This window comes from Erithacus rubecula (genome assembly GCF_903797595.1).
Source record: "Erithacus rubecula genome assembly, chromosome: 19".
In the NCBI taxonomy this organism is placed as follows: domain Eukaryota; kingdom Metazoa; phylum Chordata; class Aves; order Passeriformes; family Muscicapidae; genus Erithacus; species Erithacus rubecula.
In genome coordinates, this window is record NC_136671.1 from 12,599,901 (window position 1) to 12,615,880 (window position 15,980).

Below are 15,980 nucleotides of genomic sequence, written 5' to 3' on the forward strand. Positions count from 1 at the left end.
GTGGTTCTGCCTACCCTTAGCTTAGCATTTATCTCTTTTTAGCATTTCTGCAAGATTTGTTGCTCTTCTGGTTTGTAGCCAAATTTTTTCCTCGCACTGGAGTCTGAAGTGGTCTAAATAATGTTGTGCTGAATCTAAGTGATAACTCATGGGATGCAGTCAGCACAGCTCTGCAGCATTGATTTGTTAGCAAAACATGAGCCTGCCTACCAAATGTTTACAGTTGGCCAGAACACACTCCATGTGCCTTTATCTCTTCTAAACCCTCAATTCCAGAACACCTGGACACCTCAGAAATCCACACAAATTATTGGAAGAAGTATTGTTTCAAAAATTTTTAAATTCAATATTCCTCTACATGTGGAATATTTTTTTTCTGTCTACCAGATGCTGAAATTTAAAGAGTAATTTAGGCCACAATAACGAGACACTGCAGTTTTTGAAAACCACTTTTCCCTGTCTTCTCCTTTGGGATCTGTGTGACCCTGTGGTGAATTATATCAGTCAATCAGACAGGGTTACCAGCAATAAAGTGATTTTTGTGTCCAATCAGCCACCAAAGTCCTGCAGCTGTTCTCAACACTGTGACAAGCTGTAGAAACAAGTTCATGTGGGTATTTACATCAGTCACCTGTTTTCTGTTCATCTGCCAGGACTCCCTAAACGGGTCTCTCCTCTCCCTGCCCGCTGCCCCACTCACTGTTCTGTGTTTCTGGAACTGGGGTGCATCCCTTTTATCCTGAAAACTGGCTTGGCAGCGTGGGACACATTTTTATTCCTCCAGAGTTCAAGTTTGTTCTTTTTCTCTTCCCTGTTTTGCTGTGTCTGTGGATTTTACCTGCTGCCGTGGTTTTTTTGCCAGACCTTTCCCCTGTTCTTACACACCTTTGGCTGTGCTTCATTCAGTAAGTGGCGTTCCTGATGTGGTCTTTGGACATCCCATTGCTTTGGTCTTTGGACATCCCACTGCTTTGGTCTTTGGACATCCCACTGCTTTGGTCTTTGGACATCCCACTGCTTTGGTCTTTGGACATCCCATTGCTTTGGTCTTTGGACATCCCACTGCTTTGGTCTTTGGACATCCCACTGTTTTGGTCTTTGGACATCCCACTGCTTTGTTCTTTGGACTAGCACGTTCCTCTGGCTGTGGTGGTTGGCATCTCATTGCACGTTCCTCTGGCTGTGGTGGTGGTCGGCATCTTACCCACCTGTACATTTTGTCCTAACGGTGTTGCAGCCCTGACACGAGTCACCTGGCGGTGCCATCGGAGGCAGAGGCCGTGATGCTCTTTTGGAGGCCTTCGAGTTAATGTTTCCCGGCCGCGATCTGAGCGCGTCATCTGTGTGCCCGAGTGAGGAGAGGTGCGGGAAGGCGCCCAAAGCGCGTCTCGGTAGCCAAGTGCCCTCTGCCCTCGCCGGCTGTGCCCATCCCCGGGGCTCGGGCCGCCGCTCCATCCCGCCGCGCTCCATCGCGCTCCGCAGCGCCGTTTCCGGCAGCCGCGCAGGTGGGAGCGGAGCTCAGCGCAGCGGAGCGGCGGCGATGAGGCTGCTGCTGCTGGCGTGTCTGCGGGCACGCACCGGCAACGCCACCACGGCCGCCCGGATCCAGTAAGTGCCGGGGGAGGATGCGGCTTTCCCCGCGGCGCGGCGGCGGCCCCGGCCCCGCACCCAGCGCTGGCTGGGGCCGGCAGGGCCCGCTCGCCATGCCGGGAGCTGCGCCGAGCCGGGGCTGTGCCCGCCCCCGGCGCGGGGCCCGGAGCGCTGCTCTGCAGTGCCGGAGGATGGGCAGGGCTGGCAGCGGGCCCGGTACCCGGCACAGGGATGGGCAGCGTGCCCGGTACCCGGCACAGGGATGGGCAGCGGGCCCGGTACCCGGCACAGGGCTGGCAGCGTGCCCGGTACCCGGCACACGGATGGGCAGCGGGCCCGGTACCCGGCACGGCACTGCGAGCCCCGGCTCCCCTGCACACGGCCGGGGCTGTGTGCCGGTATCGGCGCTCCCGGGGCACCGGGGCTGTGTGCCGGTACCGGGGCTGTGTGCCGGTATCGGGGCTGTGTGCCGGTATCGGGGCTCCCGGGGCACCGGGGCTGTGTGCCGGTACCGGGGCTGTGTGCCGGTACCGGGGCTGTGTGCCGGTATCGGGGCTGTGTGCCGGATCGGGGCTGTGTGCCGGTATCGGGGCTCCCGGGGCACCGGGGCTGTGTGCCGGTACCGGGGCTGTGTGCCGGTACCGGGGCTGTGTGCCGGTATCGGGGCTGTGTGCCGGATCGGGGCTGTGTGCCGGTATCGGGGCTCCCGGGGCACCGGGGCTGTGTGCCGGTATCGGGGCTGTGTGCCGGTACCGGGGCTGTGTGCCGGTATCGGGGCTGTGTGCCGGTACCGGGGCTGTGTGCCGGTATCGGGGCTGTGTGCCGGTACCGGGGCTATTTCCTATGTATTCCTAACGTCCCCATTTAACTTTTTCTGTGGTGTGGATAAAGGTCGTGGCTGTGAGCATTGATGCTGCGGTTTCGCTGTGCATGTCAGCTATTAAAAACATAGGTCGCTATAAAAGTGAAACAATTTCCCCATGGTTTTGTCCTTTGAGGCCTGAAATAACGATTTGGTTTCATCTTATCTAAAAGTTGCCCACCGTTTAGTTGTTTATCTTCGGATGAATCTCTTGGGATGCTCTGCTGTTATGAGTTTTCCCTGACCTTGATCTGGGTGTTATCTCGCATGTAATGTTATGCATAGAAACATCCTCAGAAATGAGGTTTTCCTGCTGCTTGTGTCATACCAAGTGCAGCCTTAGACTTGTGCAGGGCTGCTCTGTGGTGTAAGGTGCTGGTGGAACTGAAGATACAAAGCTGAAACTTTTGGTATTTTAAAATAATAATTTAAATAATAATATTTTTTTTGCTTCTGTTGTATATGCGTATATGATTAGGAAGTTATCTGTTAAATTTTTTTTAATATTGAACTTTAGGTTAAATATAAATGAGACAATGACGTTGTGTCCGGGTTGAACGCTTGCTAGCATAGATTAATTTTATGGCTTTATATCACAGTGTATACTCTGTTTATGATACTACAGCTCTTCCAATAACTGCTTCATCTTTTCATAAATAAGATATTCATTTCCTGAGTTTAAAGAAAGTGGTGACAATGGTACCAGAATCTAATTTGGCTAAAAATCAACTTCCTAAAACAGGTGGTATAATGAATGTGCTGTGGCTTTTATTCTTATTGGTGTGCCTAGTCTTTAATCACCTTAAAAAATATGAGCAATAAATAAAGAATACAGCACTAGGCAAAAGTCTTTGCTTAGGCTGCCATTGTTCACCCTTAGAAATGAGATCAAAGAGGGTGTCAAGGAAGAAAAGAAATTATTCTCCCCTGCCCCTTGAAATGTTTTGTTTGTCTTTTATTACTTGTAGTAAGGAGGAAGGGAAATCTGGAATTAATCGGTTAATCAGAAAGATTTAGATTAACCATTTTGCCAATATGTAGATGTTTCCTGGAGAGAGAGAAGTTGTTTTGGCTCTCATTAACTGGCCAGTTGAGACAGCTATTCTGTAAATCTCCAAGTAATCAACTGTGAGGGAATTAAAAACACAAATTCAGCCGTGCTTATCATTCCTCTTGACAATTGGTTTTTAATCTTAGACATTTATTGGAGTAATCCAGTAATCCAAACACTTCTCCTGTTTTGTCTTTGCCTGTGTGCCAGTGTTGGAATCCCTCAGGAGAGCATTCCAGGGCAGGGGGAGTTGCTGTTCCCCTGGCAGCTGGGGCAGCTCCTGCTTCTCCCTGCAGGTGTAACTCAGGTGTGGGAGCTCCCTGTAGGCTCTGCTCAGGTGTGGGAGCTCTCTGCAGGTGTAACTCAGGTGTGGGAGCTCCCTGCAGGTTTGGCTCAGGTGTGGGAGCTCCCTGCAGGCTCTGCTCAGGTGTGGGAGCTCCCTGCAGGCTCTGCTCAGGTGTGGGAGCTCCCTGCAGGTGTAACTCAGGTGTGGGAGCTCCCTGCAGGTTTTTGCTCAGGTGTGGGAGCTCCCTGCAGGTTTGGCTCAGGTGTGGGAGCTCCCTGCAGGCTCTGCTCAGGTGTGGGAGCTCCCTGCACGTTTGGCTCAGGTGTGGGAGCTCCCTGCAGGCTCTGCTCAGGTGTGGGAGCTCCCTGCAGGTGTAACTCAGGTGTGGGAGCTCCCTGTAGGCTCTGCTCAGGTGTGGGAGCTCTCTGCAGGTGTAACTCAGGTGTGGGAGCTCCCTGCAGGTTCTGCTCAGGTGTGGGAGCTCCCTGCAGGTGTAACTCAGGTGTGGGAGCTCCCTGCAGGTTCTGCTCAGGTGTGGGAGCTCTCTGCAGGTTCTGCTCAGGTGTGGGAGCTCCCTGCAGGTGTAACTCAGGTGTGGGAGCTCTCTGCAGGCTCTGCTCAGGTGTGGGAGCTCCCTGCACGTTTGGCTCAGGTGTGGGAGCTCCCTGCAGGCTCTGCTCAGGTGTGGGAGCTCCCTGCACGTTTGGCTCAGGTGTGGGAGCTCCCTGCAGGTTTGGCTCAGGTGTGGGAGCTCCCTGCAGGCTCTGCTCAGGTGTGGGAGCTCCCTGCAGGTGTAACTCAGGTGTGGGAGCTCCCTGCAGGCTCTGCTCAGGTGTGGGAGCTCCCTGCAGGTGTAACTCAGGTGTGGGAGCTCCCTGCAGGCTCTGCTCAGGTGTGGGAGCTCTCTGCAGGTGTAACTCAGGTGTGGGAGCTCCCTGCAGGTTCTGCTCAGGTGTGGGAGCTCCCTGCAGGCTCTGCTCAGGTGTGGGAGCTCCCTGCAGGTGTAACTCAGGTGTGGGAGCTCCCTGCAGGCTCTGCTCAGGTGTGGGAGCTCCCTGCACGTTTGGCTCAGGTGTGGGAGCTCCCTGCAGGCTCTGCTCAGGTGTGGGAGCTCCCTGCAGGCTCTGCTCAGGTGTGGGAGCTCCCTGCAGGTGTAACTCAGGTGTGGGAGCTCCCTGCAGGTTAAACTCAGGTGTGGGAGCTCCCTGCAGGTTTTTGCTCAGGTGTGGGAGCTCCCTGCAGGCTCTGCTCAGGTGTGGGAGCTCCCTGCAGGTTTAACTCAGGTGTGGGAGCTCCCTGCAGGTTTTTGCTCAGGTGTGGGAGCTCCCTGCAGGTTTGGCTCAGGTGTGGGAGCTCCCTGCAGGTTTTTGCTCAGGTGTGGGAGCTCCCTGCAGGTTCTGCTCAGGTGTGGGAGCTCTCTGCAGGTTTTTGCTCAGGTGTGGGAGCTCCCTGCAGGTTCTGCTCAGGTGTGGGAGCTCCCTGCAGGTTCTGCTCAGGTGTGGGAGCTCCCTGCAGGCTCTGCAGGGCCATTCCAGAGCAGGAACCTGCAGACCAGGTGTTTTCCTGCTGTTCACCTGCACCTTGGCATGAGCTGCCATCATTTCCAGGTTCTGCCCTCTGTGCTGCTGCTCCCACCCTGGTTTGCACACCAGAACTATTTATAACACAGATTTAATAGAGGGATTAAGGTTTAAGCTTGACAGAGTTCTTTGGTCCTTCCAAAGCTCAGTTAGTGGTTTCAGAACACACAGACAGGAGGAGCTGGTCTCCATCTTCACTCCCATTTTTAATTTCTGTGATTCACAGTGAATTTTATTCATAGTTTCACTCATGCCAATGCAATATGTCTGTGCTGCTTCAAGGAGATGTTTGAGAGGGAAATAAAATGAAGGAAATGTTGTTTTAACAGTGATGAAAAAATAAGATCATTTATAAAGGAAAGAGAAGATCAAGCAGGGTTTCAGCTCTTGTAGTTTGGTGAGCTGAGTGGGAATTGTGAGTATTCAGGTCTGGCCAAGTTTCTAAGAGGCAGTGGAATGACTCTGCTCCCTTAGCAAGCTCTGAATTGTGCCATATACATTTAACAGTGGTTGGTGCACAGCTGCTGTGCAGAACAGACAGCTGAGGGAAAGAGATAATTAATATTTTTGGATGAAGCCTATTTTGTGCCATTCAATAAGTGTCAGTGTATCCACCTACCAAGAACTTTTTGGAAATCAAACATTCTTTGTCTGCAAGTAATTCCATTAAATCAGTATCAGTTGAAATTTAGAATGTAAATGTTTCTGTAAGGAAGACATCACAGGAAACAGAGAAAATTTCACAACCATAATACCTTAGAAATAAGCACACTTTTTATTCTTGTGCCTTCTCATCAGCCAGGCTGTGTTTGGAACTCCAAAACTGTTTCCTTATATGAAAACCTGTGAACTGCAGATTCATTCTGAAGGAGGGAAGACTGCTAGCCAGGAAAAGTGAGAAGTGGGATCAATTATGTAGGGAATAAAAAATTAAACACTGTAAAACATCGCTTGGTATTTCATACCAAGAGAAAAATGTTTTTTGTGTAGAAATCTCAAAGTGAATGTGTCAGAAAAGGGTTGTGCCTTTTAGCAGGATCTCTCTGCACACGGTATAGATCCAGAGAACACACTTAGAAGTTTCACTTACAAGCTTTGTGATTTCCAAAGGTTATAAAAAATGTACCAAACAAAAGAGAAAATAACCTCCTGAATGCTAAACTGGCTAAAATGTGTATAAATATCCCAGTGTAAGCAGTGAGTGTAATGCACTTCCAAAAGTGCTCGTGCTCATTTTCTGAATGGCTAAAGTTGGTGTTTTCTAGAAAAACATCCAAAATCTGGGATCTGACAGCTCAACTCCATTTTAGAAACATTGTTGTCTCCAAGTCATGGCACTGGCTTCCATGAGAGTCTCAGCAGAAGGGAAAAATATGGCAAGGCAAATTCTAGATGCAAGCAATTTGTTAAGAGAAACACTTGGGGATTTATCTCCTGGAGTGAGAGCTGGGATAGAGGGAAAATGTAGCCTTGAGATTTAGCATTTCAGTGGTGTCTTGGATTCCCAGACAGCAGGAGCTGGGTTAGTCTTTATTCCTCCTTCAGAAAGTGTTTGTTTATGAAATGGCAGCATAATGTGAAGAGACATTTGCCAGGAGGAGAAGAGATCTGGGTGATGTGTCTCCTCTGTCTTGGCGTCACTCAGGGACATCTGTGACTTCACAGACAGATCAGTCTTCCAAAAACATCCCCTGCAATCACTTTGCAGCCTCTCTAATCATCTTCCTTGGTAGCAGCATATGTGTGAAAATCACAGTCTGCTTTTTTTTTCTGGTTATAAAGATGAAAAGCCATTTAGGAAATATGAAAATAACTGTAAGTTCCAGTACTTAAATATTGCCCAATAACTCAGCTTCTGCACACATGCATTTCCATATGTGCATAATTTGAAGCTTGTGATTAATGATATCAAACTCAATGGAATGTTTAGGGCATCGGGGCCTCTTTAAATCTGAGAATTTGAATTATTCTGGGAATATTTGCTTGTTTTTCCTTCTAGAGATGTATGCAAATTTTTACGTGCTCCCGAGTAGAATAAAAATCTGTAAAAAGAAATTAATTTTGAAGTAGTGAAGGCAATGCACAGTTTCTGAGCCTTGGAACACTTGAGAGAGTCCCTCTCTATTTACTGCAGAAACTGCTGTCATTCCTCAGGGAGATATGGAGCTGTGCAAAGTGTGGAGGAGAAGTAGTCATCCCTAGTATATTTTTAAAAAAACCCCACTTTCCATTGGAATTCCTAACTGAGTTTCTTTATTCCTGATGTCCTGAGAGAGTTATTTTCAAATTAATTGTAATATGCAAACACATTGCTTGTACATGATAGTGATTTATGGTAATTGGAATACTGATGGGGGAAAAAAGCCCTTTTAGACTATTTAATGAGCACCTGTGAAGTTATGGGATGCATGCATGAGAATCCCAAGTATTTGCCCAAGAGATTTTTCTCTCCACAGCTGGGAGATCTGGGCATCATTATTTAGAAATAAATTGAGAACCTCTTTCAAGAGGAAGGCAGGTTCATGGGGCAGCTGCTGTTAATAATTGCTCAACAGTGCAAATAAGGAGCTTAAAATGTGGCTGCAGTTTATTATTTATTAGTATTTATCATAATAGATTGCTCTTGTTTTGAATGGTGGAATTAAAAGGAGTTTCTTTTTAGGAGCAGGAAGAAATCCAGCACCATATGCTGTGCCAGTGGAGCTCTCTCTGATCTGGTGCTAATACATTCCTGCAGACATTTTCCAGCACTTTTAGCACCAATTTCTGCAGTAATGACCAACTTCTGCAGGACAGAAAATCCCATTTCTTCAGAGGCTCTGAAATAATGAGGAAATGAAGGCTGACATTATCCAGGAAGTCAATGAGTTAGCAGGATTTTAATGCCAGAACAATTAATACACGACGAGAAATAAATCAAGTGCAACAATATGGAATGAGCAGAGAGCATTCCTGTGGTGTTTTTATAATGGCAATGCAAACCCTCCATGTCAGCACACACAGATTCTCTCCTGTCTGTTTTTTGGCTGATGTTCTTGGGTTTCAGGGGGAGGACTGAAGCTGTCTGTAATCAATTAGTTCCTTGACTTTGGCAGTCAGGAAATTAAAACATCAATGTTTTAATATGAGGAACCACAGTATATAAAGATGAATGGGTAAGCTGACACTGTGAGGGGTTTGTTGTTGGTTTGTTCTTTTGGTTTTTTTGGAGCTGAGATTTTTTAAAGCAGGCTGTGAAGGTATTTGTGTAATTACTTTTGTGCAGTTTTTTGCTTGTAGTTCAGTTATCCCTTGCCTGGTTTCTAGTTGGGTGAGCTGATACAAGAAGCAATTGAGCCCACAATCAAACAGAAAAGGAACACAATTCAACTCCCTGATGCATTCATTTTTGAAGTTCTGTGTTTTTATTGACTAGCTGGCAATAGCTGTGCTCTCTTCACCTGCTGTGCTTTCTCCAGAACAAGGTGTGAGAATCTCTGAGAGGAAGGAAGGTGTGACACACTCACTGCAAAAGGAGCTTTCAGCAGGAGAAGCTGGAGTCCCTCAGAAGGGTCCTGGGCAAACTTCATTTCTCCTGATTCTCAGGAAGGTTTTCAAAGTTGTGTTGGTCAGGCTTGGGCCAGGGGGTGTTGGAGGTGTGCCTGTGCCTTCACAGGGGTGCAGGTACAAATTCCTTCCAGGAAAAACCAGCCCTGGAAATAGCTCCTGGCTGCTGAAAAAGTTGAATGAAAAATGTTTTGATTAACTTATTTCATATACTGCTGTGCTTGTAACATTAACAGTGACTTCTTTATTATTTTTCTGTTGTTCCAATAATGAAGGAATCATCTACATGCTGCTGGTCATGTCTGTGTCCTTAAAGATGCTTTCATGTATGAAAGTCCAGCTGAAATAGCAAATCTGAGCTCCACAGACAAGTTTGATGCAGCCCTGGCCATTCACCTCTACAAAGCAGGCAGACTGCTGCAAGGTAATCCTCTTTCTACTTTATATTAAAATACCTCCTAAAAAATTCCTGCAAGGGAAGAGAATGAGTCCTGTCTCTTATAAATGGCTATAAATGTACAAACCCACCCAGAATATCCTTATTCTGTTCATCCACATCAGCAAACATTCAGAAATTGTAAAAATCTGTCTCAATGGGAGATCTGATGCAGAGAGAACTAAATAAATGTACTTTTAAACCACACAGTGCTTTTGGTAATTAAGTACTTTAACTACATCAAGATAAGAGCATTACATTAACATTAGGGTCCTTTCAGCAAATGTGCTTTTTCAGAGGACAATGGCTTGGCTGAGAAGGGCTGGGGTCAAATGGAAGAAAGCAGGGAGGGTAATTTGATTTTTTTGCTCAAAAATGAGTCAGGGTTTCTCGACATGAAATAACATTCCTGTCAGCTAAACTATAGGAGACAGGATGTTATCAGACAAATAATAAAATTTTCTATTCTTTAGCCACGTAGAGCAAAATTTTAGCCTGCATTAATGATACACTAGAAGCACTGGCTCTGAAAATTACAGACACTGTCACCTACTGAAATTGCAAGTGTGCATCCTTTTCTGAGACCACCTTTGTGTTCCATAAATCTGTTCTCTGGAACAAAGGCACATAATTTCATCCTTCCTTCAGATCTCAGGGTGAGTTTGGAGACATCAGGAGTGTCTCCCAGTTTGTGCTGGTGGGTTTGCAGAAAGCCTGAATTATGTGTCTGCTCTGCCTGGGTTGCTTTTGTTCCAGAGGGGCTCTGATTTCAGCAGGGACCTAAAACACAAATGCAAAATAACTCTGTAAAATGAGCTCTGCTAAGGTGTGAATTAAGGCTTGTTGGAACAGAGAGATGATTGGTTTTCTGACTAGACCTTGAATTGTTCTGGAAGAGGCTTATGGAAAGTTTTTGAACCACCTTTTTTGGGATTTTTGCTGAGGAACAAAAGATAAAGTTGAATTTTAACTGTTGATTGGAGTAAAATTTTATTGGACTCTCACCTGCATGGCAATGCCTGAATGCTGTTGCTATTTGCTTTCCAAAATCCCAAGTGACCTGAAAGGCCTGATACCTTATAAAAGCTCAGGAATTTAAATAAATCAGTTGCACTGTTCTAAAAAGTAGCTGAAGGAAAATAAACCAAAGGCAAGGCAGTAATAGATTACTGAGATGATCACAGCCAAAGTGTAAAAGTTATTGCAGAGTTCTGGCAGGGAAAAAGGGATTCAGAGGGCATTGCTGGCTCCTGGAACATTTAGAAATGTAGTGATTGCCCTCATGCTGCCACACTATTGATCTCCTGGAAATTATGTTTACATGATCAGCACACGTGCTAGATGACACAATAATTATTTACTTTTTAATTTATTGAGGAGGTGATGCATATTTTCTGTGGTGTTCCAGTCTGTCTCTTGGAGATTAGAGGCAGTGGTGCTTTGATAGTGCACATTAATTCCTTCACCTGCAAACACTAGAGTGCAACATCAACAGATGCCAAGGAAATTCTCCAAGTAGCCAGAATGGTAATTAGTCCTCCATTCTTTTTGCTTGTTCTCTTATTTAATAATGAGGAAATTAGCAATGCTAATAAATCCTGATCTTACAGCTCACTTAACTTTCAAATCCAAATGTGAAATCTGTGGTACATTTTCTCTCTTTATCAACATGCTTTGTTTCCCATTTGGTTTGGTGAAGGTGCATAGTTATTGGGTGTGAGGTTACAGTGCTAAAAAAAAACAAAAATCCAAGTTTCTCCAGGTTTCCTTTTCAAAGATTTTTGTTCAGATAGGTGACTCAGTAGTATCAATGTACAATTTTCATTCCTGGTCATTACATGGCCAGTTTCTCATTGCAGCCATTGCTTTGCAGGGAGCAGAATTCCTTTTGGAATCATCTTTGGTGGCACAGATGTAAATGAAGATCTGAAATGTAAAGAGAAACTCCAGGTAATGGGAGCAGTGCTGGAGGAAGCCAGGTAAGAGCATGGGGGAAGGTTTGTGCCAGGAAATTGCATTTTGTGGGGCAGAGCCTTCAGGAATCCACACACTTGGAATCACTAGAGGATGTGTGGCCAGCAGATAAGGGCTGGACATCATGAAATCCTTGTGATCTCTACGTGTTATTTGGGGATTCAGTGATGGGAGTGGAACAGTTTCATCAGAAAGCACAGTCTGTGTGCAGTCTGTTTGTTTTATATTTCCTCACAGCTCATTGACAGAATGCCTGGTATAAAAGCTGATCCCTCAACTACAAGCAGATTTTTTTATTATCATTTTATTTTTTCTCCTGCTAATGTGAACCTTTCCCTGAGTCCATGAACAAAGAAACAGAGATTGAAAAAAGTCTTTAAGCAAATTCTCTCAGTTTTTAGGTGAAATGACAAGAGAGTGTTTTAAAGTCTGGGAAGTTCCTGTGACACACCAGTGTAGTCATCAAATGTTAATCACAAACCACAGGAAGTTACTAAAACCCAAAAAGACCTTTGAGCATTTTTCATAGTTTCAACATCCTCAGAAAAGAAGTTTTCTCCTGGCTGATCCAAAGGTTTGTTGACTTCAGCAGTGTTTGATCCTGGCCATGGTGGGGGAGGAAAGCTTTTCCTTGCTGCTCAGAGCAGGATGGATTTTGGGTCAGGCAGGATCTGCACCAGGCTTCTCTCTCTGGTTTATCCTTGCTGATACCACTCTATTTTCCAGCTATTATTGGCTCACTTAGCACTGGCAGAGATGTGCTGCTCTGTCTGTAATCCCCTGTAAAATGTGGCAAGTAAACAGGTTTTAAAGACAGCACTTAATCACACTCATTGGAAAATCATTAGGGATGTTCTTGTGTCTGTGTGACTTGGAGCTGAAAGCAGCTTAAGGTTCCACTCAGGAAAAAAATTATGTACTTGTTTACTTTTGTTATCAAATAATCAGAAGTTATTCTTTAAACAGGTCTGAAGGAAAAGAAAAATGTATCTGATGTGTCAGATAAATTTCAGCACTGTGCAAAATGAGAAATACCTAAAAACAATCTCGGAGTGTGTCCATTAAATCCATCTCTGTTTAAAATATTTGTCTGTCACAAATACAGCTAATACAGAAACTGCTTCACTGAATGTTTTTTAATGGTATTGAGTTGGGAACCTGAGGTTACACCTTAATAGCTTGAATTATCTATGATATTTCAAAATGCATTGCTACATCCTTGTGCAGTTTACAATATTTTCTCTGCTACAGGAAAAGGATCTCAGTTTTTTGGGGGTTGTTCTGAATGTACCTCTGGTGCAGTAGCATCACTGGTGTTATTCATTGCATAGTTATTAAAAGAAACATTGATTTTTTTTTTTCCTTTATTGATTGCAGGGTTCTAAGCAGAAAGCATCATGAATTGTAGATTACTTGTCCAGCACAATATCCCACCACATTCCATAAAACAAACTATTGAACACTGTCTGGCCTTATGAGTGTTTCATTTTTAATCAAATTCCTCTGAATGGTGCTTGTACTTCTCTAGGGTATTTTTTTTTTTTTTTACTATTGAACAGTATTTTGTAGATTTAGAAGCAACATCTTTTTATGCTTGTTAATGTGATATATTGAAAGGATAATGGCAAAATCTGGGGAGGGAGCACATGCAACTTGACAGAACAAGCATTTGCAAAGTCTTTAATAACCTTAAAGCTGTCAAGCTGAGTGTGAGAAATTCATGGGAGTGCCATAAAGCAGATCCTACAGAACAAATGTAGGGAAATAAGGTTTGTTTCAACAAGCAGGAGTTATAATTCAGAATTTATGGGAATTCTAATGAATGATTGTGATTTCATGCCTTCAAATGATGGCATCACATCTCCAGTGGAGAAGCTCTGGCCTGTGATTTATCTCAAACCCTTAAGGTGTCAGAGGCTTGGCCCAGGACAGAAATATTTCAGAAATCACATGAAAAAGAAGCACTGGATCAGCAGTGCAAGGTGTGATGACCTCTCTTTTATATTCAATCTCTCTACAAGTAATTAAAAAGGTGTTTTGCTAAGCAGAAGTGTCTCATGTGAAGGAAACATTCAAACATCCTTTTCCATAGGACTGAAGGTCTTCAGAAATAACCCTGAAGTTCCATTTCAGAGCACCCAAATCTGTGTTTGTGCTCCATGGCAGCTTAAAATCTACATTAGAACCCAGCAGGTTTGGAGATCTCTGATCAGGGCTGGTTTCTAACTCTGTATAAAAACATCTCACACACCTTCCTGCTGTTACCCCAGTTAGAATAACTTGAAAAGGAGCAGAAATCCACGTTCCTGCTGCAGCTGTGGGCTAAACTGGCAGCTGTCCCCATGCTTTGGGGTTTCTCTCACTTTGGGAAATCCTCACTTCACCCCCAAGAGCTGAGCTGTAAAGCCTGAGGAGCTGCTGCTGGTTTAGCCACGATTTTCTGCTGGAGCAAGTGGAAAGCTGCTTTGTCTTTCATCTGGGATCAGCTTTACAAGCCTCTGACCTTAGTTCTTATCAAGATTTTTTTTCTGAAGTACTTTTTAAAAAATGTTTAAACTCTTTAAGCAGATGATCCCAACTGTTTTTGTGCCTTTGACCAGGTTTGCAGTGGCTTTCACAGTGGAGATGAAGGAGCTGGCAGCAGCACAGTGGGTATGTGTCTGAGGGGTGGAAATTCTCACTGTTAAAGATCTGCATCCTGCCCAAGTGTTCCCTGGATATGCTGCAGAATTGCAACCACCTTCCCTGGTCCCAGCCCTGCTTTTCCTTTCATTCCATGTTGATGCACTCAACAGCTCCAAGAGATCTGGCAGTAAAAGCTGTGCAGTATTAGAAAGTGAGGAGCAGTTGAGGAAGTGTTTCTCTGTAACATTTAAAACAAACCATTTGTTGTTACTGAGTCTCTCCTGATGCCAAATTGTTTCTTTTTTTTTGCATCATTTCCTAAACTTCGTGTTGACAAAATTCCTCCAGGCAGCATTAGTTGTAATAAAGAATTTGGAAGTATAATTTGGAAATACTTGTTTTGTTGACTCTGGAATTGTTCAGGTGAGCTGCAGAGGTAAATTAGATTTGCTGTGCTGAGCAGCAGATCCAGAGAGGGGCAGGAACCATTTGGGATAAAAGCAACAGGGCAGGACCTCCCTCTGCACTGAGGTGTTGGCTCCACTCACCTCCCCTTGGGAAACATCAGCTGAAGCTGCACAATTAATGCAAAAAATTGAAACAGAGTGCTTGGTGCCTCTTCAGTTCTAATTTGCATCTTAGTATGATCATTAAAGCACTCTTGCCTAAAAAATAATCACTGAGAGTGGAGCTTGCACAACCCAGCAGTAGGATCTGCAATAGCTTATTGCAGCATTAATTGATTTTTAAAATCTATTTGCATTAAAAGGATACATAGACAGACATGGGATTTGGGATTTTATTTTACAAGTGTAATTTGATTTTAGCTGTTACTACAGTGAACTTCATGATGGGTAACTGTGAAAGGGCACAGCCTCTGTCAGAGGTGTCAAGCAAGAAAAGGACAAAAGTAACAGAGTGCAAGGAGAAGAAACAAAGTTGAGCTTTGAAATGTTTTCAAAATCAGCACCTCAAATGCTTTTCAGTACCAGACTTGGATTTTACCTGAACACTTCTGTGGGAGTGATTCAGTGTTTTGGGGGTCTGAGGCAGCCAGGGAACAGGAGACAACTCTGGAAATCTCCACTGCAATCCTGTGCTGAGGGCTGAGCTCTGCTGCTCCTGCTGAGAGCAAATTCCTCAAATTTCCCCCTGAGCAGTGAAGAACATGAACAAACCCCCCCATGCACAGCTCATGGGATATTAATGATTTTTACTGATTACCTCACACTGCTGAGAGCTGCCTTATTCCTCTAATGTGGCCTTTATTAGTGAAGAATTTAAATTACAAGCATGTAAGCAATTGCACTGCTCTCTAAGGCTGTCTCTTCCAACAAATTCTTCTCTATTTTATTGGATAAATTACCCTTAATTATATGTGATCCAGCCCTTGTAATAATCTGTATTCCAGGGGAGTTTGAAATACTGTAAAAGATCTTGTGCTTATGGTCAGCATTTTATTTCAGTGGCATAAAACTGGTGCAGAAGAATTACCTAAGCCAGTTTTATTAGCATCCAATCTCATTTTCCATTCTCCTCAAGCCCATTTAAAATAAGGAACATAAGAGAAAATGGATCTATGGTGTGAGTGCATCTCCCTGCCCTGTCCCACAGTATTCCTGTTATTTTCTGCTTGATGATCCAGACCCTGCAATAATTCAGGATTGCAATAATTCTATAAATAATTGTATTTACTCACCCTGAGCCATTTGGGTCCAGCAGGGCATGAAAAGAAGATGTTTAACTTGAATTTCTTTTTGCAGGTTGGTGTTTTTAGGGAGCTGGGGGCTGCTGCCCCTCTGCTTTTCCCACTCCTCTTTCCTGTGTTTCTTGTTCTGCTCTCCCAGTTTTTCTGCAAAGTTAAATTCTGGATTTGTCCCCCAGCTTGCAGTGCTGTGCCCTTGTTTGCACAGGGTTTTTGTCACTGAAAAATTCTGTGTAATTCAAAATGTTAGAGAGGATCCAGTGTTAAGAAATAAAATAATGTAACAATGTATTAAACAATTTTAATTATTTTTAAATCCTTTGGA

The 15,980-nt window shown here is 44.7% G+C and overlaps 1 protein-coding gene across 1 annotated transcript in view; it reads left to right on the plus strand.

The window, feature by feature from the left end:
- The first annotated feature begins 1,478 nt into the window (after window positions 1-1,478).
- GLT1D1 (glycosyltransferase 1 domain containing 1) overlaps window positions 1,479-15,980 on the plus strand; it is a 41,045-nt gene continuing 26,543 nt past the window's right edge. Inside the window, exons 1-4 of the mRNA XM_079322114.1 lie at window positions 1,479-1,608; window positions 9,191-9,339; window positions 11,225-11,330; window positions 13,926-13,977. Of these exons, the coding sequence (XP_079178240.1) occupies window positions 1,541-1,608; window positions 9,191-9,339; window positions 11,225-11,330; window positions 13,926-13,977 (375 nt within the window). The 5' untranslated portion in view covers window positions 1,479-1,540. The remainder of the gene's footprint in view (window positions 1,609-9,190; window positions 9,340-11,224; window positions 11,331-13,925; window positions 13,978-15,980) is intronic.